Source organism: Lethenteron reissneri, chromosome 64 (genome assembly GCF_015708825.2).
Source record: "Lethenteron reissneri isolate LAM-NWPU_2019-01 chromosome 64, ASM1570882v1, whole genome shotgun sequence".
Classification (NCBI taxonomy): Eukaryota; Metazoa; Chordata; class Hyperoartia; order Petromyzontiformes; family Petromyzontidae; genus Lethenteron; species Lethenteron reissneri.
The window spans coordinates 9,364,481-9,390,703 of NC_083842.1; the positions used below are offsets into that span (position 1 = coordinate 9,364,481).

Below are 26,223 nucleotides of genomic sequence, written 5' to 3' on the forward strand. Positions count from 1 at the left end.
TTTCTAGATTGCTGGGTGTCGTTAGTCTAGAAACTGGCACGGTACATTCATCTTAATCTACATGTATTTTGAGAGACATTAACAGTGTTAATAGCTAAGTGTTTTACACTCATAGCCACTGATGATCCAGCTGGGGTTTCTTCTGTAGAAATGTTCAAGTGCCACAAGGCGTATTTGCATTATTTGACAGGGAAGTATCTCTAAAGTAAAGCTACATAACAGCGATATTAATTAATTCATCGTTAGGTTCGTGCTCCAGTAGTACCATTTTGACACCAAGTTTGAACGATGCAGCCAAAACAAGTGGCAGCAATGGGGCTGATCTCTGGAATCATCTTATTTACGTTCATCTCAATGGTAAGTGTGTAATACAGTATATACCCACTACGAGCATACGATTTCGACTCAGCTGCTCCTAATCTATTTCGTTATCAAACATTACCTCCCATCATCTTCCCAAGCCTCCGATCACCATTGACATAAAGTCCGATGGCAAGTGTCGCTATATCCCTTCTGCTGCCAAAATGGTGTTTTCTCTCTCAACTGCCCGTGATTTTTCTCCGTTGCTTCTCAGTGGCGATCAGACAATGGGAGGTTGACACTTATTTTGGGCTGCTCTCAATATCTAAAAAATAATACACGATGTGAGGTCTTTTATTCTCGTTGGCTGCTCCTTCAGTTTCGGCTAGCCTGTTTCTTGCCGTTAATGTTTCAGATGTTTTAACTATTTAATAACTAAATATTTATATCGTCACTTGTGTATAATTGCATTACACCTTTCTTTCAACTATACATATGAATAATCTTAAGATGTCATCCTAACCTTTGGGGCTCTGCAACCATCGAACACCGAATTAATTTTCCCCATAAGAATGAATGTAAATGACATTAATTGGTTCTCGACACAAGAAATCTTTCATTATAAAGCATTTTACACGAAGTTTACAGTAATTACATGCATAAAATCATAATAAAAACAAGAAACAATAAGTAAATGGAATAAATGAATAAATATATAAAATAAATGAACACTGAACTTCACTTTCCCTGTAGTAAAGATAGTTGATGGCTTGAGTGGAAGGTAGTGAGGAGGTGGTGGTGATGTTATTGTTTGGAAGGGGAGTCCCCTTCCATAATAACGTCGGGGAACTGCCCTTCTGGGGTTCTTTCTCTTTTGTGCCTCTTTTCTGCCACTGTGAGTCACTTGAGCTCTTTCTGACTAAAAAGATATCTAAAGAGGTTTGTTTCTGCCTCTCATACGGTAAAACCTTTGTCTGGGCAAGCGTCATGCACGCTGGCCATACGCGTCTCAGCCGTACAGGTTTTTTCAAGTCGCGATTGCCCGTTCGACCTCCGAATTTCGTTGGGTTTCCGGGGCAAAAGATGCTCGAAAATATTGTTTGAACACCGATTTGTTCGAGTTCTGGTGCGTTCGATCTCCGAGGTTCTACTGTATATTTATTCATCTTTTACAAAATAGGGCGGTGAAGCATCCCTCTCCAGCCGACTTGGTTATAAAAGATCTGCGTTCCAAGAGGAGTCGTTAACAGAGGTATTACTGTATTTACTTACCTTAAAAAGAAATAATTTTGTGTTACACTTAATTAGATCTGTATAAAATATTAACACGTTGCATAATGCATGATACAATGATATATAATTGTTAGCAACATCAATAAATTAACGTGAACATCAATATCAACATGATCATATATACAGCATTAACCTTTTTATGCAGAGCCACAGTTCATCATCTGAAGTTAAGCTTTTATCCAGGAAGTATGAAGGCCCATTGTAATATTTGCCTGGTCAACAATTGTCAGTGACATGGGCCATGATGCTGGGTACTCTGTAAAAAGGAACTGCATCATCAGCATAGTTGAGATCAGTAAACAGTTTGTCCCCAGCAACCCTTAATCAATCTTTTGTCCTTTTTGTATCTAATAGATTTGCCAATTTCTGAGTAAAGGTTTGGGTTAGCTTCATTTCTCAAGTTTAGAATACTGTGAGAATGGGCCTGCCACTTTCTCTTAGCTAACTGGAACCTCGCTCAGCCAGTTTCTTGTTCAGTGTTCTTGACTAATTTTCAGAGGGGGGCCACTTTCGCCGATAAGACATCATCAGTGTGAGGGCCGTCACATATTTGAAACCATTGGGTTTGACAGAACAATGGTGGGAGGTGTTTTCACAATTGTGTAATGTCGGGGGCCGCACGACAGGGGGCGCACTAAAGGCCACCAGGGGTGCTAGTGGCCGGCGGGCCTTGCAATGAAGAACACTGATATAGGGCGATCTGGACTGGCTATCCAGCACAGTAGTCGCATCTGCACGTGTCAGAGTCCCAAACCTCACCCATCTCCCATCGGCATCAGGAGAGGGGAATTATGTCATTCCTAAATGTAAACAATGCTCGTATTCTCGATATCAATGTTAACTGGACAGAGCCCAAATAATTATGGGTTTGATGGTCAAGAGAATTCATAATTAGTCTTTTTTCAATTCTTACGTTTAAAATTTATTTTTCAAGTCGAATAATTGTATTGTTTAAGTAATACATTATTTTACTCATTTTCCTTCAGGGTAATATAACGAAATGAGACTGGAAAATGTCGGCATACCGTACAGACAAGACAGTACAAGCAAGGCAGTACAATACAAGACAGTACAAACGATACACTGTGCGAAGCAGACAGTATATTTAGACAGTAGAAACGAGGCTTAACAGGCAAGACAAAAATATATTGAATTGATATTGAATCACGATAATACATAGAATCGCATGGGGTTTGGATTAGAGTGAATCGTTACCTATATTATTGATGAGTCATTGTTGAATACACACGTAGCTGTGCCCTGACTCTTGTTCTACTTTAATTTCATGTTAAGGTTAAGCATAATGAATGTGAAGATAAAGGACAATACAGATCAGTGAAAGGGTTTTGCTGCCACCTCTGTCCTGCAGGTAACGAAGCAAAGCAGTAACACATTGTGATTAACAATGCATCCACTGCCCTATGTGGTCAAATGTTAGTTTGTAGAGTGTGTGTTTTTCATGTAGACAATTTAAGCGATTGATGATTGTATTTGCAAAGAATACCACACGTTAAATTACGGCAATGCTTGCAACAGAGCGTAAATATAGCTGGGAAGGCCAAAGTTGATCACCATCACCAATGGGCGAGGTTATATTGAATCAGCTGTTCAGTACTCAGCTGTGTGCTAATGCCCATAGAGAGTTTTTGGCTGCTATACATTTCCGTAATTTGTGGTCAGGTCGCTTCTGAAAAATATCTCAGTGGGCCTTACCTAGTAAAAAGATACAAATATCTGACATGCCTTTATTCTTTGCTCAAATTAAATACTCTGTGGCATCATTTATTACAGAAGACCATAGCATAACATTAAAAGGCATTATAAATACATGTTTTGTAATTAATATTATGCTTTGTATAAACAATGTCATCAATTAGAAATGCATACAGATTGAAGAACGTGTTTGAAATAAAAGGTATTGAGGTTTCGATTTAAAGCTTTCGTGACTACAGGGATTTATCTTCTTGGTTCTTTCGGTAAAGTCACGTAGAAGGGAAATAATAAAATAATTCTCACGACGTTTCGGCCACAACGCAAGCAGCCGTCCTCAGGTGAAGAACAGGTCTATTGGAAATACGTCTGAAAGACAGCGTCTGAATGACGCTGTCTTTCCGGCAGACCTGTTCTTCACCTGAGGACGGCTGCTTGCGTTGTGGCCGAAACGTCGTGAGAATTGTATTTTATTGTTTTATTTTTATTATTTTATTATTTCCCTTTTACGTGACTTTACCGAAAGAACCAAGAAGAGGTATTGAGATGTAATATTTAATCAAACGTTATTTTCTGACCCCATAATTATTTGAACTTGTCCATTTTACAGGAAATAAGTGGCTTGATGACTGCATTTCCGATGACGGCCAATCTTTCTGCAAATCTTGCATGCCAGGGAAGAGCTACATGGACGTTGCAAACCGTGATCCTCAATGCAAAAAGTGCAGCACTTGCAATATTCTCTGTAAGAGTTCCACATCAGTAGGTTTTCTGTGTATATAGATGTCATCCGAGTGTGGAGATGCATGCATCAAAGGTTAATAAATCACTCTATGTTAAATACAACATAACTAAATCGATGAGAAAGTGTGTTGAATCACCTTGCAATTCGTGAGAAAGTGGGTTGTGGTGGAAAAACATTGTAATACGAATATAAAGGTCTATGAAATCCGAGGTTGGTTGAAACCATGTTGCCTGATAGGCTGCACCCAAGATTCCATCTTTGGATGGACCATAGATGACAAGGGTCGATTCATGAGAAAGGTGGGCTGAGCAAAAACAATCTCAGGTTATTTCATGGAGTCAGCACTCCAAGTGGGACTCGCTTTACTCCACAAGAGGCTGTGGGCTCTAATCCTGGAGCTGATCTTTTACCTCAACTTGAGCAGGGTGGTATCCACCTTGTTGCTACATATCATGAAATTAAAGAGAAATGTTCTCCATCTTAAATAGTTAAAAAATAATGGCTGTCAAGATATTGAGCTGCTTGAATGAAGAGGACTGATGATCGCACAGGCAATTGCAGCTGGCACTCCCCAGTTGCACGGCGGGCCAGCATGACGACAAGGTGGCCTGTCGAGTTTTACACCAATTGGCTCCAGAAGTTGCATCAATTGAAAAGGCACATGCACAAAGTGGAAATGTATCATACGTTGGTAATGTAGGATGGTCTGAGAACAGGAAAATTCTTAAATAATACGAAAAGCTAACAGGTCCCTGCGGGGTGGGCTGGTAGGAACGAATAACCAAAGAATATAAACATAATGTATTATTACACTTGTTTAGCCAGGAAAGCGTCACTGAGTCTAAAGGTTTTTGTAGGGTCCTGCCAAGTGTTTGCAGTAGGGGGCGATGTTGCTACACCTAATCGGACGATACGAAGGGAGAGTTTGAGGCCTAGTTCTAGGCTTTAGGCCTAGCTGTAGGCTTTAGGCCGCTGTGAGTTATTTTTTATTTCAAAGTTTTAATTAAAAGCTATCTCAGGGAATTATAAGGGAATGTTACACTTGTTTAGCCAGGAAAGCCTCACTGAGTCTAAAGGTTTTTGTAGGGTCATGCCAAGTGTTTTCAGTAGGGGGCGATGTTGCTACACGTAATCGGACATCGGACGGACGATATTATTTTTTAATTTCAAAGTTTTAATTAAAAGCTATCTCAGGGAATTATAAGGGAATGTTACACTTGTTTAGCCAGGAAAGCCTCATTAATTTAAATGTTTAATTAAAAGCTATCTGAGGGAATTATAAGGGAATGTTACACTTGTTTAGCCAGGAAAGCCTCACTGAGTCTAAAGGTTTTTGTAGGGTCATGCCAAGTGTTTTCAGTAGGGGGCGATGTTGCTACACGTAATCGGACATCGGACGGACGGACGATATAATCTATTGTAGGCTGGTTCACTTCGTTCCTACCAGTATAATTCAACCATTAAAAGGGGATGAACACACGCAAAGGAACCTTGACAGAGAAATCATACATAGATGACGTCACTGTAAGCTCTAGCACTTCCTATTTTAGAGTTTAGATTAATATGTTCTGGTTATTCACAACTCACCTAAAATGTCCACAATTACACAGTCAATAGGATCCATAGCAGCATCAACTAAGCCACTATTCTCCATTAAAACAATGAAATGCTGGCAGATTACAGGCCATATCACCCAGATACAAATGTTTTTAAATTCTTATTTTCTTATACACATGTTGTGCAGTAAGACCACGCGGAGACGGGATTTACTATAAGGGCTGCTGCCATGTATTAACACTGTAGCACACAACACTCTAAACTCACACCAGAGGTAAGTGTTCTCTATTCTTGATCCTTGCTCTGGACCCCCGAACACTAAATTGTCCTACCCTCGGCTATCCCTTTGGACTCTCTCGTCTGGCCGGAGCGGGGGTTCATCCAACACCGCCCTGCGACAAGGAGAGAGAAACCCTCTCAGCCGATCTTTACTAAATACTCGGAGCCATGTTCTTGACTGTTCCCTTGGCTCTCCCACTCGTCTGCTCGGGACAGGGGTTCAGCCAACACCGCCCGGTGATGAGGAGGGAGAGACTTCTTCCAGCCGATCCTTTCCCTGACTCCCCACAACGACCCTGCCTTCGTCACGGGGTCCCCCTTAAGTACTCCTTTGGCGGCTCCTCCCCCTAGCTCAGACCCGCCTTTGTTCCCGAAGGTATCCCCTTATAGCACCCGTGATAGCACCCGTGACATGATGTCATCCTCGGCTGTCAAATCGCTCGCACCTCCCTCTGTTCTCCCCTTCATGGTTGCTCACACTACTCCTCTCCATCACCCCCCCCCCCCCCATGAAAAAATTCAGCCGTCCCGGCTGCTAACTATACTGGAACCAACCCGCATTGGGGCCTATGGCAAACAGCCAGAAAACCATCAACAAGAACAATTGTAACAACAACATAACAATATCAACAACAACAATATCAATGGAGGTGTGAAGGCAGCCGTCTGCGGGGGGGACAACACGGGTGTTAAGGCAGAACGGCAAGTGCAAGAAAGGCCTTCATCTCTCAGTCCAAGGTGCCGACCACAACGTCGGCGATGGCTGGCGTTTGACAACAACGGGCTCAGAAGAAGGTGCTCAACGGAAAAGAGCTACTCTGGACCGTGTATGTCCCGCCGGTCCGCTCCCACGGGCAGCATCCATGAGCGGGCGGTGTGTCCGCTGATGTCGGGTTCATTCCCGACGGGGAAGCAGGAAACTCCACGGGAACTACTCGGAGTGGTTCTGTGGGTGGACAAACAGAAATTATGCTGCACCCCGTTCCGGCCGCGATGACCCGGTTCGTTGGACGCGTCAGACACCGGCCGTTCCGGAGATGGGGATGAATCTACGGGACAAGGCAAAACATCTTTTCAACCTAGATGGATGCACGATCCAGTGACGGCGACCGAACTGGATGCGCACGCACTGTGGCCGGCGAACCACCACGACCTCAATGGGACCCTGCCAAGGGCAATGTAATTTCGGAGACGTCCCAATGGGCACCTGGGGGCAATGTAGCCATGCTTTGTCCCCCTTCCTCCATGGAAGCCCGGATCCCTGGTGTTTTTGTCGGTTGGCCGAATTATCCACGGCAGCTTCCCGTGCTTCACGCAGCCTGTCAAGCATGACCCTCATCGAAGCGGGCATGACGGATCCCATCTTAGACGAGCTCAGGCCCATTTGCACATGCCTTGGGGGTTCTGGCTCTCTCTCGTACATCAGATAAAAGGGTGAAAAACCCATTGAGGAGTGAGGGGCCAACCTGTACGCGGCCAGGATGCCCGGAAAAAACAGGTCCCAGTCCGACTGAGACACGTTCACTTCGTGGCACAGCATGGATGTGAGGGTGTGATTTAACCACTCCAACATCCCATCTTTTTGAGGGTGTAGGGCGAGGTACGGATTTTATTCATGCCAAGTAGGTCACAGACCTCCTTTAGCAGTTCGGGAAGAAAAATTCCGACCCTGGTCGGTTAGACGCTGCTCAGGGGCACCCTTATCTAAAACATGCCCATGCAAAAAGGCATTGGTGATTGACGAGGCCGACTGATCTTGCAAGGGCCACGCCATGGGCCAATGTGTGAGGTATTTGACTCGAACCAAAAGATACTTGTGGCCCCGTTGGGAAGTTGGAAATGGGCCTAAAATGTCGAGGGCTTCAAGTTCATTTACACGAGAAACCTGAATAGACTGCAGCGGGGGCCGATCACGCACAACTGGAGGCTTCCACCATGCACAATAATTAGCGCCACGTCGCTTTCCATGCCAGTAATAATCCCGCTTGATGGTCAACAAGGTCTTGTGGGTATCAAGGTGCATCAATTTCTCGAGAGGTATCCTCCATCTGTAAGCGAGACCATTCATCCTGAGGTAGACTTAGGCCAAAATCCGCAGGCAGCGACGCACCCGGAAGAGGAGCTGCATCAGCTGTTGCCACAAATTGGGGCCCGGGGTCAATTGGGGCCTTGCAATGACACGAGCCAGTCATGCATGCACACCTGCTCTCCTGTGGCAATCTAGACAAAGCGTCCGCATTTCCATGCTGTGCCCCCTTCCTGTGAATGACGTCGAATGCATACTCCTGCAGCACCTCAAGCCAGCCGAACAGCTGACCTGAGGGTTGGTCTATGTGTAGCGTCAGAAATGCACATCTTATACTGTTGGTATATACTAACCTGCAATTGCGGGCACAGGCCCATAGGGGGTACCACCCTGAGCTGGGGAAGGACAGAGAGAGCCGGACCATTGAGGGGCCGGGTTCTCCCCCCCCCAGACCCCAGGTAAGGGGTTGGGGGGTTCTTCCAGAACCCCCTTGAAGGTTCCAGAAAGGGGGCAGTACCGGGGGCGGTGAGCCCCCGAGAGGTGTATAAAAGGGGCACCTCTGGGACAGCTCGGGGCAGTGCTCGGAAGACGAAGAACAGAAGACCAGCCTAGCTAGGACCCTGGGACCCCGGGACCCGACGTCCTTGTAAGGGCCCAGGCCGAGCGCGGACCAGTGGTCAGGACCCATACCTTGGCTAGGTCGGGTCAGTTAGCCTCCCCTAGGGCACAAATAGCCGGAGGGCTGGGAGCTAGCTTTACTCCGTGTGAGGGCACGCTAGCCCGGAGGCTGTACCTCCCTAGATAGTGAGAGTTAAGGGGAGTTCTGTTTGTTTTTTGTAACTACAAATAAATTATGTTACCTCTAAAGACAACGTCTCCAGTCTCCGTGGATCCCACTACATATGTGCAGGGAGTATTGCAAGGCGGCATGATCCATCTGAACAGTGAACCGCCTGCCATACAAATGGGGCCTGTACAGTTGTATAAAGTACACAATGGCCAGCAGCTCCCTACGGGTCACGCAATAGCGTTGCTCAGCGGAGGACAACATGCGACTGCCATATGCAACAACCCTCTTGGCACCGTCGACCACCTGGGAGAGCAGAGCCCCTATGCCTGTGTCACTGGCATCTGTGTCTAACACGAAGGGCAGCGAGAAGTCGGGGTAACCCAGGGGGGGCGCATCAGCCAGGGACTCCCGAAGCGCGACAAACGCTTCCTCTTCTTTGTTGTGCAGTAAGACCACATGGAGATAGAATTTACTATAAGGGTTGTTGCCGTTTATTAACACTGTTGCACACAACACTCTAAACTCACACCAGAGGTAGGTGCTCTCTATTCTTGATCCTTTCCCTGGACCCCTGAACACTATATTCTCCTACCCTCGGCTATCCCTTGGGGCTCTCTCACTCGCCTGGCTGGAGTGGGGGTTCATACAACACCGCCCGGCGACCAGGAGGGAGAGACCTCTTCCAGCCGATCCTTGCCCCGGCTCCCCACAACGACCCTGCCTTCGTCACGGGATCCCCCTTAAGTACCCATTTGGCGGCTCCTCCTTACAAAATTGTAATATACACTATGCTAAAATTATAGCTACTTGGGACAATGCCAAGACCAACATTTCGTACATTAAACAAACAGTACAGTACTGAAATTAAAGTTTCCTTTTGTTCTCTGATGTGTAGATGAAGATGTTCAACGGTACTGTACTGTCACTTGTGACACTGTGTGTCAGTGTAAGGATGGATACAGTCGGCCTCATCCTTTACAGCCTTGTGGAGTTACATCAAACACAGGTGAGAAATGTCCTGTTTATTTCTATAGCCTCTGTTACCAACATATGCAATTAAGAACGATTGGCATCAGGAAATACACCAACTTGCAATCGGTAATGAATTTACACATTTTGGACGTCATTGATATATTGTCAGTAGGGCTGTTTCGAAGATCCCACTGGAGTTAAAATCAGGTTCTTCTGTGTGGTACATTTTTGCACAATTGTAAAAAAAATATGTAATTTTTTGTGGCTTGTGTAATAAAAAAAACATAATTGTTACGTACAGTACACATGTTTTTGTCAATCCACTGCTGGATGAGGTCCTGTAATTTTGATATCAGGGCTCTGACACATTCGACCACTTTTGAGTCATGACATAGCTAACACGGTGGTGTGTAGCTTAGTGTCGACAAGGCTCGAATATTGCAACTCACAACTCTACGGGACGTCTCGCAAAAACATTACCAAGCTGCAGCGTGTACAAAATTATTTGGCACGTCGTGACGGGTACTGCAAGATCCGACCTTGTTCGTGCAGTGCTTGCCAAGCTGCATATGCTTCCAGTTGCCAAACGAATACATTATAAGGTCGCACTCATTACACATAAAGTGCTTGCCACAAATTATCCACAATACCTTACTGATCTCCCATGAGCATAAATCATCACACAAACTCCAGTCATCATCACAGTGGCTTTTTTGGCTAACCATCAACAAAGACGGTCACTGTATCGTGTGCTCTCAGATGTGCTTCTGCATCTGTCTGGAACGCTCTTCCTTTCGATCTATGCACGTTAAAATCTAGATACAAAACTAATTTATTTAGAACTGGTTTTGTGTTGTTTGTTGTCCTTCGCCCACACCTCCGATTAGCACGGTTGGCTACATACAGTGCGAAAAAAGTTCAACATACATTTATACATGTGGATTGTGGGTGTTATTTTACAAAACTGTACCACACTGGTTAGTGGGGGTTGCTGAAGAGGGGTTGCATAGATTCATAGGACAACGAATCTTGCTACATTGTCCCCTGTTGCCCACCACAGTATGTTAAAATGATATCTATACTTTGATCCATCAGGCTTCATCGTGCATGTTTACTTCATTAAGCAGATCCCTACAGCAAAGCAAATTTAGTGTGGCACTAACCAGTCGTCACGATGTTTGTGGCTAGCTCTTGCCTACAACATCTTGCTAACATTTGTATAATTGGCCACAATGCTGATGAGACATTGCCAGTATAAATCATCCCCAAGTTTGCGCACTTAAATGCATGTTACTAGGCAACATTGCTCCCGAATTAAAATTGTTTGATGCACTGATATAAAAGCATAGGCACTGGTGTCGATGTAACATTATTTCAGAGGGTGATATGCAATAGTATTGGCATTTAATTGTATATGTCAATAAATATACATGCTGAATGTTTATCCTCTGCCATTTGCTGCCTGCAGAAAAAAACATTGCAATTCCTACTGGAATTGGGACCTTCACGCTTCTGGTGGCGGTGGTGGCCTTATTGATTTATCGGAAGAAGAAATGCTTATACCCCTTTGGTAAGAAACATTACAGCATTTTACGTCATTTGCATTGTTTAATAATGAGACCAATGCTTCCACGAGTGGCCCAGCTGTGATTCATGAGACAACAAATCAGGGCTGTAGATTAATTGGAAGACTTCCCATTGCACATCACAAAAACTTGAAGGGAAATGGGCAATGTCCAAGATAAGACTGCAATAATCCTGCTTATTACAATGTTATTGAGCAGCATTTGAATCATGCAAAATATTAACTTAAGATTCTAGTCAACAATTACACTGTCTAACAATTTTTTTTGTTCCTTGGTAGTAAGTGTTATTTCCTAATTGCTTATGCCTCAAAAGTACAAAAAATGGCTATTATTCTCCACAAACTTTGGTTTTGTGACCAGGACAGTGATATTTTGAAATTTACTCATTTTCCAGAACATTCTTGATAGATTCAGTGCTGAATAAACTTGGAGTAACTTCTAGAACATTCTAGAACTTTCCAGTAATATAAATAGTAGTATAAATACAGGGGCCTGAAGACCACCAGTTCAGTTTAGTTCCAGCTGCCTAAGTAGATACATATCTGCATTTTTCTGAGATGGCATCAAGAAGCTGCAAGCATCCAGCAGACGCATTTTGCTATGTCTGCGGCCAACTTATCAAGATAAGAACGAAAAGGTACTCTGTGGAAGCATCTGCTAAGATGTGTGAGGCGTACAAGGCATATTTTGGCATGCTTGTGGGGGATCAAGACAAACCCTGGGCACCTCATTTCACCTGCGAGCATTGCAAAAAACTCTGGAAGATAAGATGGACAATTGTTGCTGGGAATTTTATGTCATATCAATTGTAAAAGAAAAAATATATCATATATGAAAAATGTTGCGAGAATCTCTTACACATTAGTCATGGGTGAAATCCACTGACCACTCAAGCAACTGCTACTTCGGCATGGTGGACCCTTCCAAACGTCGGACTGGCAAGAATGCACCTGTTATCACGCATCCGGACCTTCCTTCATCCATCGCCTCGGTTCCACACTGCCATGAGCTCCCTGTACCCACTCCTCCGGAGAGAGAGCAGCCGACTTTAGAAGAGAGCAGCAAGTCAGAGAGCGAGGAAGACGTAGATCCAGATGACAATTTCAGAGGTGGAGCTGAGGAGAGAAACCCATACTACCCCAACCAAAAAGACCTCAACGACTTGATCAGAGATCTTTGTCTCACCAAGTCCAATACCGAGCTTATGACGTCTAGGCTCAAGCAGTGGGACTTGTTGGATGAAAGTGTGCAAGTCTCAGAACAACATCAAGTGGGAGCCACTGGTGAACCCCCGGAAGGTGCTGATGCCACCACTGCACATCAAATTGGGCCTTATGAAACAATTTGTCAGAGCTGTAGATAAGGAGTTGGCAGCCTTCAAGTACCTTCAAGGTCAAAACCGGTGTCTTCGTCGGACCACAAATAAAGACGATCCTGGAGTGCAATGAATTCCCCAATAAGCTCACTAGTCAGGAGCAAAAGCGGCTTGGAACAGCTTTGTCGTAGTGGTTCGTGGCTTGCTGGGCAATCACAAGGTCGAAAACTATGTGGAGCTGAATTTCGATTTAAAGCTTTCGTGACTGCAGGGATTCATCTTCTTGGTTCTTTCAGTAATGTCACGTAGAAGGGAAATAATAAAATAATCAAAATAAAACATAATTAAACAATAATTCTCACGACGTTTTGGCCACAACGCAAGCAGCCGTCCTCAGGTGAAGACCAGGTCTGTCTGACTCATTCAGACACTGTCTCCCCGACAGACCTGGTCTTCACCTGAGGACAGCTGCTTGCGTATGTGGAGCTGGTTTAGACTGGTGAAGAGCTACGGCACAATGGGCTGTAGGATGTCCCTCAAAGTCCATATCCTTGATGCTCATCTTGTTAAATTCAAGGAGAACATGGGAGCGTACTCGGAGGAGCAAGGCGAGCGCTTCCACCAAGACATACTGGACTTTGAACGCCGCTAACAAGGACAGCATAATGAGAACATGATGGGAGACTAAATTTGGGGGCCGATTCGTGAAAGATATTTACAGTACAATCATAAATCTCGAAAAACTACTCACTTCTAAATCTTTTGTAGTGATTGTTGTCTTACTTTAGTATAAATACATGTAATTTTGTTTCATATGGTTTTTTCTGACTTTATGTGAACGAAAAGACACAAATTAGCCCGTATTCTCATTGAAAATAGGTACATTTCTAAATATCACTGTCCGGGTCACAAAAGCAAAGATTGTGGGGAATAATACCCATTTTCTATACTTTTTAGGCATAAGCAATTACGAAATAACACTTACTACCCAGGAACAAAAATTGTGTTACATAGTGTTATGAATGGGATGCATCTCCACATAGACACCACTATGTTTGTATAATAATTGTATTGTGTTGATTAGTTTCAATTTTTTCCTTGTTTGTGCTTCACAAGACTCTTCAACGTGTAGTGCTGAACTTTACGTGGACAACTTCCTTTTCTGTCGTCACTTTATTTTATCCAACTCAGCGCATTTTTCCGCCACTCCCCGGCGCGTTCTCCGCTCGCTCGCTGCCCTCCGCCGGCCTCGCTCGCCCCGTTCCTCCCCCTCTCTCTCCGTCTCTCCCGACTCTCCTCTCTGCTTCTCCATCCCACTCCAGCCGTCTCTCTCTCTCGGCTCCTCCGTCTCACTCCAGCCGTCGCTCTCTCTCGGCTTCTCCGTCTCACTCCGACTGTCTCTCTCGTTCCCGTTCCACCGCTACCCTATTCTACCTCTCATATCTTCCTCGTCTCCGTCTCTACTGCTACCCTATACTTCTTCTTCCACTCCACTGCTACCCTATACTTCTCGTATCTTCTTCTTCTGCTCCGACCGTCTCCGTCCAGCTCCCAGCACAACTCCCTGTCTTACTCTGACGCTCCCGTATTTATCCCCGTCCCTATTAATTTCCAATTAATTAACTGGCGTCCCCCCAACGCCCCGCGCCCCCGGCCCCCGCCGCCACCTGTTCCCATTCCCAGACTTACAGGCGCCACCTTGTCCCTGACAACAACAACCGGCCAATCACTGCAATGCATCCATAATTGCCTAACGGGCCGTCTCCGTCTCACCCGTTGCCCCCAGCAACACCAGCATGTACCGATACGACTCCACTGTTCCCAACCCGCACGTGTTTACAATTACCCCCCTTGGCGCGCGTTAAACCACTACAAACATAACTAACTTCAACAAAATGTCACTAGACATCCACCTAAATATTTAAAAGACACAAAAACATCACGCAACTATACATGTGTAGAGTCTTCAAAAATTACTCACACTGACACGTTGTAAAAAGTCACCTGCTTACACTTTATTCACCTGTTCTTGCACCAGTTATAGGCACTCCTATAACTATCTGTACGGTCACTTATACTTAACTTCTCCCCACTCTTATCTATTCTGCACCTCACTTATCCTGCACTCAGCAGCTCTGCTCTCAGCGACTCCACACACAGCAGCTTCGCACCCAGCGACTCCGCACACAGTGACTTCACACTCAGCGACTCTGCACACAGCAGCTCTGCACTCAGCGACTCTGCACACAGCAACTTCGCATCTCCACCGCTGCCCTCACCTACACTCCCTCAGACCCGCTCATCCGTCTGTCCCGGGCAGGGGGTTCAGCCAACACCCGCCTGACGACGGCGTGAGGGTTGAGGTCCCATTGATGGCTGGAGTGGCAGCGGCGAGATGTCTTCATTCTTGGTTCCCGGCAACAACTCCCCTCGCTCAAACACACTCCCGCTTATATCCCCCTGCTTATCTGGAGTCCTCATGTGCTTCCACTTAAGCTGCCGCCAGACCAGCGCCAGTTGTACTATTAATCTCTTATCATCACCCCCCATCTCCCATAGGCGCCAACCTCTGGTCACAGTGTAGAAAAGCTCCCACGGACGCACTCGGAGACGGAGGTAAGTTATGGGCTTTCGCCAGGGTTTATTAAAGCTGTTACAATAATACACAGGGTACACAACTCCCAGGGGCTAGGGGTCCTACTCTGAGTCCGGGTCCCTGCCGGCTAGCTCCGGTCTCTCTCTCTCTCGTGTCGGATCGTGGACTCTGCCGACTCCACCAACCGGAGAGAGAGCACCTCTATCGGCTACCACCGACTTCTCCCCTGACTCACTATTCGATCCCTTTCTCTACCCCTCGTTCCCTCTTCACCCTTCTTACTCTACCCGTTCCCACAGTGACCCCGCTTACGTCACGGGGTCCCCCTTAAGTACCCTCTAGGAGACGTGACGTCATCACATTGAACGGCACACCTGACGTCACGTCCCCATTTTACTCCTCTACATTACCCCCCCCCCCTGTGAAAAAAATTCAGCCGACTCGGCTGTAAACAATATAAAGTAGAGGAGTCCCAGAACCACAAACCAACATATTCACAACCAACTACAAACACCCAAGCAGCATGACAACAATCAATCAATTTCAAAACCTTTAAACCCTCATCACGCGCTGCCATCAATACAAAGGCGGAATCCTGACGGCCCAGACAACACACACCAACAAACAACAATTGAGCAGCCCAGACAAACCACACCAAAACCGACAATTGGGCAGTCTAGACAAAACACACCAACAGAACACAATTTGGCGATGAGGGCTTGAGGCCGACGGCAGCGGTCCCACAGGTCATCAACAGAGCGCACGCCTCCCCATGTGGCACGAATCGCCAGGGCAGGCACCGCGCCAGCTGGTCACAGGCCCCGGGAGAGCTGCAGCAGCCCAGCAGCCCAACAATGCTCCTGCCAGGCGCGCCGGCCCGAGCGGCGGCTCCTGCTGCGACCGAATTGGATGCGCACGCACTGTGGCCGGCGGACCTCCACGACCTCAACGGGACCCTGCCAAGGGCGATGTAATTTTGGGGACGTCCCAATGGGCATACGGGGGCAATGTAGCCACGCTTTGCCCCCTTCCTCCACAGAAGCCCGAAACCCTGGTGTTTCTGCAAGTGCTCGTTAGCCGCTTGTTGGTTGACCGAATTGTCCATCGCAGCTTCCTGTGCTTCACGCAATCTGTCGAGATTGACCTTCATCGAAGCTGGCACCGCAGATCCCTTTTTAGGCGAGCCCAGGCCCATTTGCACGTGCATCGGGGGTTCGGTCTCCCTCCCGTACATCAAATAGAAGGATGAAAAACCCATTGAGGCATGAGGGGCCAACCTATACGCGGCGAGGATGTCCGGAATAAACAGGTCCTAGTCCGCCTGGGTTGCGTTCACTTGGTGGCACAGCATAGACGTGAGGATACGATTCAAACGCTCCACCATCCCATCGGTTTGCGGGTGGTAGGGCGAGGTACTGATTTTCTCTGTACCAAGGAGGTCATAGACCTCCCTGAGCAGTCGAGAAGAAAAATTCTTACCCTGTTCGGTCAGAAGCTACTCAGGTGCACCCTTATATAAAACGTAGCCGTGCAAAAAGGCATCGGTGATGGACGAGGCTGACTGATCTTGGACCAGCGTGTGAGGTATTCGACCCCGACCAACAGATACTTGTGGCGGCTCAAAAATCGCGGCTATTTGGGCGTACGCCAGAGGGAGCGTCGCCCTATCCGAAGCCAAAATTGAATTGAAGGCGGTCAAGGAATCGTCATCTAATGCCGTCGGAAGTACCTTGAGTGCCTCATCCATAGGCCATCCGACCGAGGCGTAAGCCGCTTAGAACCGGCTCTGGAAAGACGTCCACCAATCGCACCCAGCTGCGTTGAATGAGCGAACAGGAGGTAGGCGCCGAAGTTTGAAGGAGCTGGAGTTGACGACTGGTGCGGGCGCTCCACAAGCAGCACTCGGCGGCGTCGCTGCGGTAGAGTCAATGGCGCCCGGTTGCTGCGTCGCACTTAAAATGGTGCCCGGTAGCTGCGTCGTACGTAAAATGGCGCCCGGTAGCTGCGTCACACTCGACGGCAAAATGGCACCCGGTTGCTGTGTCGCACCCGTTGAAAAGTTGGCGCCAAATTCAAACGTGGCGTGAAGCGCCCGTTTCCGCTCCAACACTGCGATGGGCATGCACGGCTGGGCTCCCGCCTCCGAGATGAGGGAGACGAGGCGCGCGACGAACTGCAGCAGTTGGCCGAGCTGGCTGGTGAGGAGCTTCCAGTTCTCCCCACAACGACCATGCCTTCACCGCCTTTGTTCCCGAAAGTACCTCTTACACCACGCGTGACGTCCTCTTTGGCTAACAACCCGCTTCGCACCTCCCTCTGTTTGCCCCCTTATGGTTGCTCACAATGCTCCTCTACACAAATAATACACTGTTTAACTGCATGACTGTACAGGTCATCATAAGTCGATGGGGATAACCTGTGAGCAGATAACAGTTACCATTATTTTCGTGCCCACAAACATCAGGATGTACAAGAACAATGTGCATGCATAATGTGAATTGCCATATGAATAATCCAACCATAATCCATTTATTACCCCCCCCCCCCCTCATGGACTTTGCACGTGAGTTGCTCACAAGTAACTGCATCACATCTATCCCTCTATTGAAGAACGAAACGGGATAATTTATTCACAAATCTGGCTATCGCTTGATGATGCTAGTTATCACTACTGAAGAAACGTCGTACTCGGATTGTAAATGTTGTGGATTTACTCTCCAACACACCTGTGTGCTGTACGAGTAACACATTGGCATGTTTTGTTTACCTAACAAGCCTTACTAATTGGCTGTGTCGGGTGGTGGCAGGCTTGATGGCACATTTATATTTACGCGATCAAATACAAAAATCTGTATTATGGATCCAAAGATCTGCAACACAATTAAGACCAGAATTCCATTTTCATGAAACAGTTGACACACATTACCTTGGAGATTTTTCATATTAGTAATAATGGTGCATTTAACACAAAATCAAACAAGAAAAAATGTTAGTCAAGATATCAGAAAAAGTATGTTTTAATAATAAGAACTTGCATCATGCACAACAGATGAATTAATGTAAAAAACAAAGTAATTGCTGTACAATTGATTCAGTAGATACAGTGATCCCTCGTTTATCGCGGTTAATGGGGACCGGAACTCCTCGCGATAGGTGAAAATCCGCGAAGTAGGATTGGCCCCCCTAGGAATTTCCGTAAATGTGTGTGTGGGTACCAGAATGTTTAAAATATGTATATTTATACTTTATATATATATTTTACTTAAATCTATTTAATTATAAAACCTTAATATTATACATTCACTGACTCATATATTTTACTTAAATCTATTTAATTATAAAACCTTAATATTATACATTCACTCTCTCTCTCTCTCATACAATACGTATTATGGTGTTCTACACTCACGAGTTAATTTCGAACACAACACTAAGATACGCGAGACACAGTTGACAGCGTGAACGAGAGTGGCGAGATACAACAAGGGAAGAAGCTTAGAGAAGATGCGATGATGCGCAGCCAATCAGCTCACGGGATACTGTACATCCACTCGTGCTCTCATTCGTCGATATCGCACCGGGAACTAATCACGTGCCTTGTCTGAGTGCCCGTGGGTATGTACAAAGCCTCTGAGAAAGTTTCTCTCTTTGTCTGGCATCCTGGGAAACCGTTTCTCTCGCGCATCACGATGAAACAACGCTGCTTTCCGCAATACGGCTGCCGATATGGCGGTATTTTTTTTTATTTTTCGATGAATATTTTTGAAAAATCCGCGATGCACTGAGGCCGCGAAACTTGAACTGCGAAGTGGCGAGGGATTACTGTATCTAATAACTGATAACACCATCCTATAAAATTACACCTGTACTGTCACTATGATCACGCAATATTTTTTACTCCACGTGTTGTAGTTTACTTACGAACTGAGCAGGTTCACTTTTAGACACTCCCATAATACCATAGTCATAACAGCATAAAGCATACATTGTGCTCCCAGGATCATTAGCAATGCTTTCAGTAGATGCTACAGAGTGGACATGTGTCATGTTGTCTTCTTGTACGGGAACAGATTATTCTGGCAAAGTGACAGAGACTGTGCCCCTTCTTCATTTGAAAGTGCCCAAGGATGTCCTTAAGGTAAGTCAAGCAGCATATGCTGGGGCCTGGCTCCCATCACAGGAACTCATGTACTCTTGTGGAGCCTCCCACTGTTTAATTGTGAATATAGACTCTCACAAAACTATCTTATCCCTACTTTTGGTGTGGTGGTGTGGGTTGTGGTTTGTTGTGGTGATTGGGTAGGGTGTTAGAATGGTTAGCCCAAGCTGGCCGAAGTATTTCCCATCATGTTTTTCAAGACTTCCCTGGGACTCTGTTGTCTGAATGTTGCCCTATTGTACTTGTGGTGGTCACTGTCATGTTCTTCTGCCATGGATATTTTGTATAATTTTCATAAATTTTTCTTACTCTGCATTTTGCTCTATTTTCACTGTTTTGTATTTCACTGTATTTTAAGTTGCTTTGAGATACTGTGGAATTGAAGCTATAAATACAGATAATCCTCATCCAATAGCACAATAGCAATGTATTGCCAATCGCAATATATTTTTCACTGTCTTAATAAATACATTTACTCATACAATAAAAGTAATCGCCATGATCTATTTACAATCGATTGACCAAAACCTATGTCACACATTTCAATCGCAGCTATAGCTGGAATTATGAATCAAATTGATCCATTAACTGTAATTTGTAATTGACTACTTTTTTGTGGTCAATTGCTCTGGCCATTGAAAAATGGCAGCTGCCCCGCTTACTGCCTCCCGAAGATAGAAACCAAGTATACATTCAATGTTGAGCCAACGTTGGCATGTGAATGGACCGTTAGACGAATGTTCCATGCTTACTGTAAATTTCCATACAAGCTCCACTCTGTGACGTGGCTGATGATGCAATGTACTTCACCAAGCTCCTACGTCACCTCCCATACAACAGAAAATATAGGACCAGAGGTGAGATGTGTGTTTTCCAACTTTTATTTGCGTAAGCCAATTCACGTAATCAATCCAATAACTGGCAGAGTACTAAATATAATATATTCCATGAAATAACTGGATATCTTAGCTCTAATCAGAATCACTATAAGTATGCATCTTGCTGTAGATACATACGTTAATACAGTATTGGCACTGGAGAACTGAAAATTATCAAAGGAAGATGTATAGTAAGCAGTGAAACTGTAAAATAATACCTTTGGAAAGTCAGTTGTCACCTTTATAACAATTGTGGGATCCTGCAAAAATAAAGCTCAATGCCTTGGTAGTCCTAAACCATTACAGGAAATTCCAGATTACAATGGCAGGGCCATTTATTCCTTTACAGACATGTAAGTGTTTCAATAATATGCACCAAAAATGTAACACTCTATTTTAGCAATTCTGGAGGAATGGTGTGGAATAATGCAAGAGTAAAATCTACAACCATAGAAATTCTATTAAACAATTCCCATTGTGGCTTCTTTCCCGTGTGGACAGAAACCACGAATGCTCATCAAGAAGAGAATGAAGTCCAATGATGGAGAAGTTTGGCGCCAGTTCCATGAGTTGTTGCCAGAAGTGTATAAATCCATCTCTGAAAATACCTTCTATTTCTTGTACGAGATGGATAAAAAATACAACATTCACATAAGCGTGTACTGGAACGTTTATGAAATTACTGACATCTCAGCACGTGCAAGCTATTTACTCAATTACTTTATTCGTGCGGGTGAGAAAGAGTGCCAGGGGCTCCTAGAGATGATCCTTGCAGGACAGAACAAGCAAATGCAGCTGCAGACCCTGCTTGACTTTGCCGGTATGTGGGATCTGATGAGTAACTGGGCCTCACTGTGGGACTTTTCTTAGTTAATCATGGATATCACTACTAAAGGCATAGATGTTGCTGATAGTTATCGTTTAAGTATGCATTACAGCTAAAATAAGTATAAACTAATAGTTTTTTATCTAAAAACTGAGGCAATTGTATTGTGAAGTACAAACATTAAGTAATTGTTTAAATTGCAATAATTTAACAATATCATCCATGCTTCCGTCTCATTTTGTTTTACTGAAAACTAGTTATACATCTTGGATTGATAAACTGAATTCTGGTTGTGAATGTCTGTTCTCATGTTTCACTGGTTTCTTTGCAGTTAAATGCTCTCCAACTCTTAATCGAAACACTGCACATAAAGAACTTAACATCTCAGAGGATGGTAAGACAGTGGAATGGCTCGAGAGCCCTCCAGATAAACCCGATCACCCAGATCGGTTCAAATGCTGGTCACAGGTGCTGTCCTCTGAGACTTTCTCTGGAGGATGCTTCTTCTGGGTGGTGAATGTGGGGGACGTGGAAAACCTTCGTGTTGGTGTCTCTTACCAGAGTATTCTACGTAAAGAACAAGACAGTGCATGCCTGATGGGATTTAACAGCAGGTCCTGGTGTTTATGGAAACGTAAGAACAAATACAAGGCCTGGCACGACCAGCATAGCACGGAGCTGGAAGTGGGTGAACATCCTCGCAGAATCGGTGTTGGTTTGGACTATGAGAAACGGGTTCTGTTATTTTACAATGCTGACAACAATGAGCATCTACACACATTTTATGCTCACTTCTCTGAACCCCTGCATGTTGCTCTGTGGGTGTGGCATGGGTTCCTCACTATTGAGCCTGTTAACAACGATTAAAATGGATATAGATTTAATAATTTATCCGTGTAAAATAATAAACAGGATCAAATTGCCATCCAAATTCTCTTAGGAAAGTCGTAGGAAGGTTTTAAGAAACTCTTTCCATTCACCATATTGTTTTCACTGCCATGTGCACTGATAATCTCTATATATAATTATTGGGAAGGAAATATCTTTCCAAAAGGATGCTTCTCCATAGTAATTTCATGTTCAGGAGTTTTAACAGCCAAACGTGACTTTTTTTTCAAATTCACTGTTTATCACAGATACCAATGTAACTCCACTGAACAAGTTGAGCTTTGCCAGCCAGGTTAATTATCTTTATAGGAAGGGTTACTATTTGCAACGTCTGAATGGCACAATGTTCTCTTGTAATTTCATCACATTAATTCGATGGAACTTTCCTTTGGGCTGTAAATTGCCTACGACATAGTCCATTCCTTTTCCACATATATGTGGATATTACAAATAGAAAGGTTTTGTATCCATCTACTGGTCCACCCACGCTCTTATAATCAGCAAAATCACGGATAACATAAACTTCCAATTTGAAGGTAAGAATGACAAATTGGTCTAACTCCATGGATAAGACAGTCACAAATCACAATAGATGTATAGTACTGTATTTCCACATTTTTGCTGAGTAGTTGGATAACTGTCATCACGTCCAATCTCTATCAAAAAATTTGTAATGTATATAAAATATCGTATAGTCCCATGGGATTGGCTATCAACAACAAGGCAACTCCTATGACTAATTGGGAATGGGACGCAAGCGTAGGATTGATCACCCTGTCGCTGGCCGCCTTTGGGGAGGGTGTATAGTGTGAAAGGCCGAAACACCCTAGGAACCAAAGGTACACTACTGACGATGCGCTCCCCAAATTTCACCAGGCTCACTGTTCATGAACTCTTGGAAGTGCTTGCACAAAGGATAGTAACATCTCATCCTGTGTTCTTGGAATCTGGCAATTGAGCAATATGTGTTACCAGGCTGTGATTCATACTTTTATATATGAAGAACGTTTAATGGGAAGTCAACCCCAGAAAAAAACAATAAACAGCAGTCTTGATTTGAAGCTTTCGTGACTGCAGGAATCCATACTCTTCGGTTCTTTTGCGAAAGTCACGTAGGTAGAAATAAAATAAATCACGACGTTTCGGAGGCAACACAAGCCTCGCTGAAAAACAGCAGTCTCTTGAGACCTGACTTCAGTCAAATGAAGTGATACAGACTTTGGCCACTAGAGAGCAGCAGTGACAGCAAGCACTCTGCGACCACTTGTTGACCCTGTCGGTACCATTGATGGCTGGAGTGATGTTGCCTTGACTAGAGATTGTTTATTGTGTTTTAAGTAAGAGGCCTCATAATAAATTCCCCCGAGAATTAGTTTGATACATGTCTGCTTTAAATCGCAGGTAAACTGGGTCTTTTTAGCCTAGTTATTGTTGGCCATAACGTCTGCGCGAAGCATGGGATTAATAATCTTGGGGTGGTATTTGATGCGTCTCTTTCCTTCGAAGCTCAAGTTAATAAGGTTGTGAAAACCTCGTTTTTTCACCTAAGAAACATTGCTCGACTGCGCAAAATCATTATATCGTGACTTAAAGTCTTCGTAACTGCAGGAATTCATATTTTTGGGTCTTTCGGTAAAGCACCGTAGATAGAAAAAATAATAAAATAGCAATATCACGACGTTTCGATCTCAACACAAGAAATCGTCTTATGGTGAAAAATATATCACCAAAAGATTATAATTATATCGGTTGATTCTGAGGTTGTTCCACGCACTTGTCCTCTCGCGAATCGATTACTGCAATGCCTTGCTTGTTGGTGTTTCAAATAAGGTCCTTGGGAGACTAGATGTTGTTCAGAATGCGGCAGTTAGAGTACTCACCCGAACCCCATTACGTGACCCCATTTCTCAAGTTGTCTTATCATTTACACAGGCTACCGGTCTTGAAACGAGTAGAATTTAAGTGCCTTCTACTAGTTTTAAAGCCTTGCATGCGCTGGCACCACCATATAATCACGAGCTAATTCATCCATACACCCCCTCAAGGTCGTTAATATCTGCAGACTCTGCCCTTCTGTGTATCCCTCGATACTGGCTGCGTTCCTGGGGTGAGCGGGCATTTGCAATGTCTGCGCCTCGGTTGTGGAATTCCCTCCCGTTCGAAATTCGTTTCGCCTACAATGCGGATACTTTTAAGTCACGTCTAAAAATTCATTTTCTTAAGTCTGTTTGATTTATTTAGCTCTCCTCACTTGACTTTCCTTAATCTTACAAGGCGATTTCACAAATTAGTGGAAGGCGCCTTACAAATGAATGCAAATTATCGGTTTTCATCGTAGTTTTGTGCTGTACGAATGAATTGTGGTGCAAGGGTCAGCCGAGTGGTTAATGGATGAACAGAAAAAACGTGATGGAGGGTGGATTGACACCGGTTGTTGCTGGGAATAAGTGTCCTCAGGTAGATCATCGTTATGAGAGTTAAAAGTGTTTTCCATCACGGTTAGAAGCTTAGAGCTAATTATTTTGCTGTATCCACCTTCCAGGGGTAGATATCCTATAATCAATTGTAATCCACAGCACAATAATCCAGAGAGCTCTGTCCTCGATAATTGTAAAGCACCACGAATATATGCAGTATGCACAATCTTTAATTCACTAATGTATTTACCAATACACGACTATTAAAGCAATTTACAATGTAAGTTAATATAAAATACCTAAACGTAATATTGAGAAATAAATCATTATAATACTGCAATATTCTGTATACGCAAATTGATGGATTGATGGTTGCCATAAATAAACACTGGCTCATGAATCTGCGTGTCTGTGTCATATTTTCATGTTAGCACAACCACTGCTTTCAACTCGTTTATACTGTAGTGTGTCTCACTGTAGCTATCACCCTGACTAGTGATTCCCGTTTTCCACACATTTTTGGCAATACCTTGATATGGGATTATATTTCTGATGTCGTTCATCCCTGCACTAGTGGTTAACGGACTTCGTGTGCCTTGGTACTTCACATTTTAGGCATATTTCCTGCCAGTGTTACGTGAATGGTGCATGACTTCAATGTTGTTTACCTTGAATGTATTTGCTACTCCGTCTGTGCAATGTTCATCTGCTGTATTTATTTTCTTATTCCACCAAGTTCCTTCACGGGTCATTCTTGTAAAGCAACTTACGCCTGAATGTTTCTTACTCGTATCAACAAATAAAATCGATCAAATGAAATCATCAATCACAAATCTTTTCCCGCACCTTCCTGTGCATTGTTAGTTAGTTTATCCTTCTAAGCCTTGGCTGCTGTCAGAAATGCTGTCGTCTGCACTCCCATGGTGTATGCACTCACGAACTGCGTTAACAGCTGTTTTATGTAGCCGCCTTTGCCAACAATCCTCTATGATCCGATTATTTGCACCTTCAAGGGACGGAGCATCCACACCTCCACGACCCACTGTCTCGTGTGCATCGGGATATTCAAACAAAAGTGGTCGATATTCGTCAAAAATGGGTTGCATATTGCCTTTAATGAAGAAGAGAATGATACCTATTGGGAATAGTTTGAGACTGAATACGCACACTTGAATACATCTGCAAGGGAAATACATTAAAACAATCCATATCACTTTGACTTCGTGGTTTTAAATGCAACTGGATATATTATAATTGAAAAAGTGTGATTGGAAAAGTGTGCAAATACAGTGTTAATCAGCCATTCCCCAATGAGGTGTTTTCCATTGACTGAGTTCACCTATTAGCACCCTCACTCCACCAAAAACTCTCTCAATGAGCTTCTCAACCCGTTTACACCGTACCCCCCCAAAAGTGACACATCCTCTCGATGTGTCTGCTTTTTGTAGAAGGGTGGTTGGCAGTGCGTCGCGCGCAAAGCCACACCAGGAGAGCCCAACAATAATCGGGGTGCAACGCATTTTATGGAACCCGATGGCCAAGGGGACAACCCACCACGTGTGACCCATGCAATAATGTAGGGAAAAGATATTAACGGTAAATTGCCACCGAGTCTGGAATTCGGTCCCATAATCCGATGGCATTCATTCTCTTTCCCCAAGCTAAATCCACGAGGCTAATCTACACATCTGTTTTGCCATGGTGCCTCAGGTGCCTTTGTGTTGCCTTTCACAACACCCTTATGAGTAAGATATGTGTGTGCTCTCTTCCCCATGCTTTGTAAATGTGGGCCCGTTTACGTCGATACCTGCACCAACTATCAACATTCAGGTTGGACTGTCGATGATGAACCCTGTGTTTAACCAGACTGGATTGTATGAAGAACT

General features: G+C 44.5%; 1 protein-coding gene across 3 annotated transcripts; it reads left to right on the forward strand.

Annotated features, from left to right (window-relative positions):
• LOC133359177 (tumor necrosis factor receptor superfamily member 6-like) lies at positions 1 to 24,737 on the forward strand. 3 transcript variants are annotated; one of them, XM_061577590.1, is made up of 10 exons: positions 1 to 357; positions 1,481 to 1,552; positions 2,887 to 2,962; positions 3,914 to 4,048; positions 9,596 to 9,706; positions 11,141 to 11,242; positions 15,133 to 15,189; positions 19,240 to 19,307; positions 20,708 to 21,026; positions 21,364 to 24,737. In XM_061577590.1, the coding sequence occupies exons 1-10, from the start codon at positions 289 to 291 to the stop codon at positions 21,897 to 21,899; spliced, it is 1,545 nt and encodes a 514-aa protein (XP_061433574.1). In that variant the 5' UTR covers positions 1 to 288; the 3' UTR covers positions 21,900 to 24,737. The 3 variants fall into 3 exon arrangements, with proteins under 3 accessions (XP_061433574.1, XP_061433575.1, XP_061433576.1); XM_061577591.1 differs by having other exon boundaries at positions 19,255 to 19,307; XM_061577592.1 differs by having other exon boundaries at positions 20,708 to 21,506.
• The last annotated feature ends 1,486 nt before the right edge of the window (positions 24,738 to 26,223 follow it).

Bases quoted from the DNA above. Each gene is read 5' to 3' on its own strand.
- LOC133359177 (XM_061577590.1), top strand. From the start codon at position 289: ATGCAGCCAAAACAAGTGGCAGCAATGGGGCTGATCTCTGGAATCATC. The intron at 358-1,480 runs GTAAGTGTGTAA...TTTACAAAATAG, and splicing joins TATTTACGTTCATCTCAATG to GGCGGTGAAGCATCCCTCTC. The intron at 1,553-2,886 runs GTATTACTGTAT...TTTCATGTTAAG, and splicing joins AAGAGGAGTCGTTAACAGAG to GTTAAGCATAATGAATGTGA.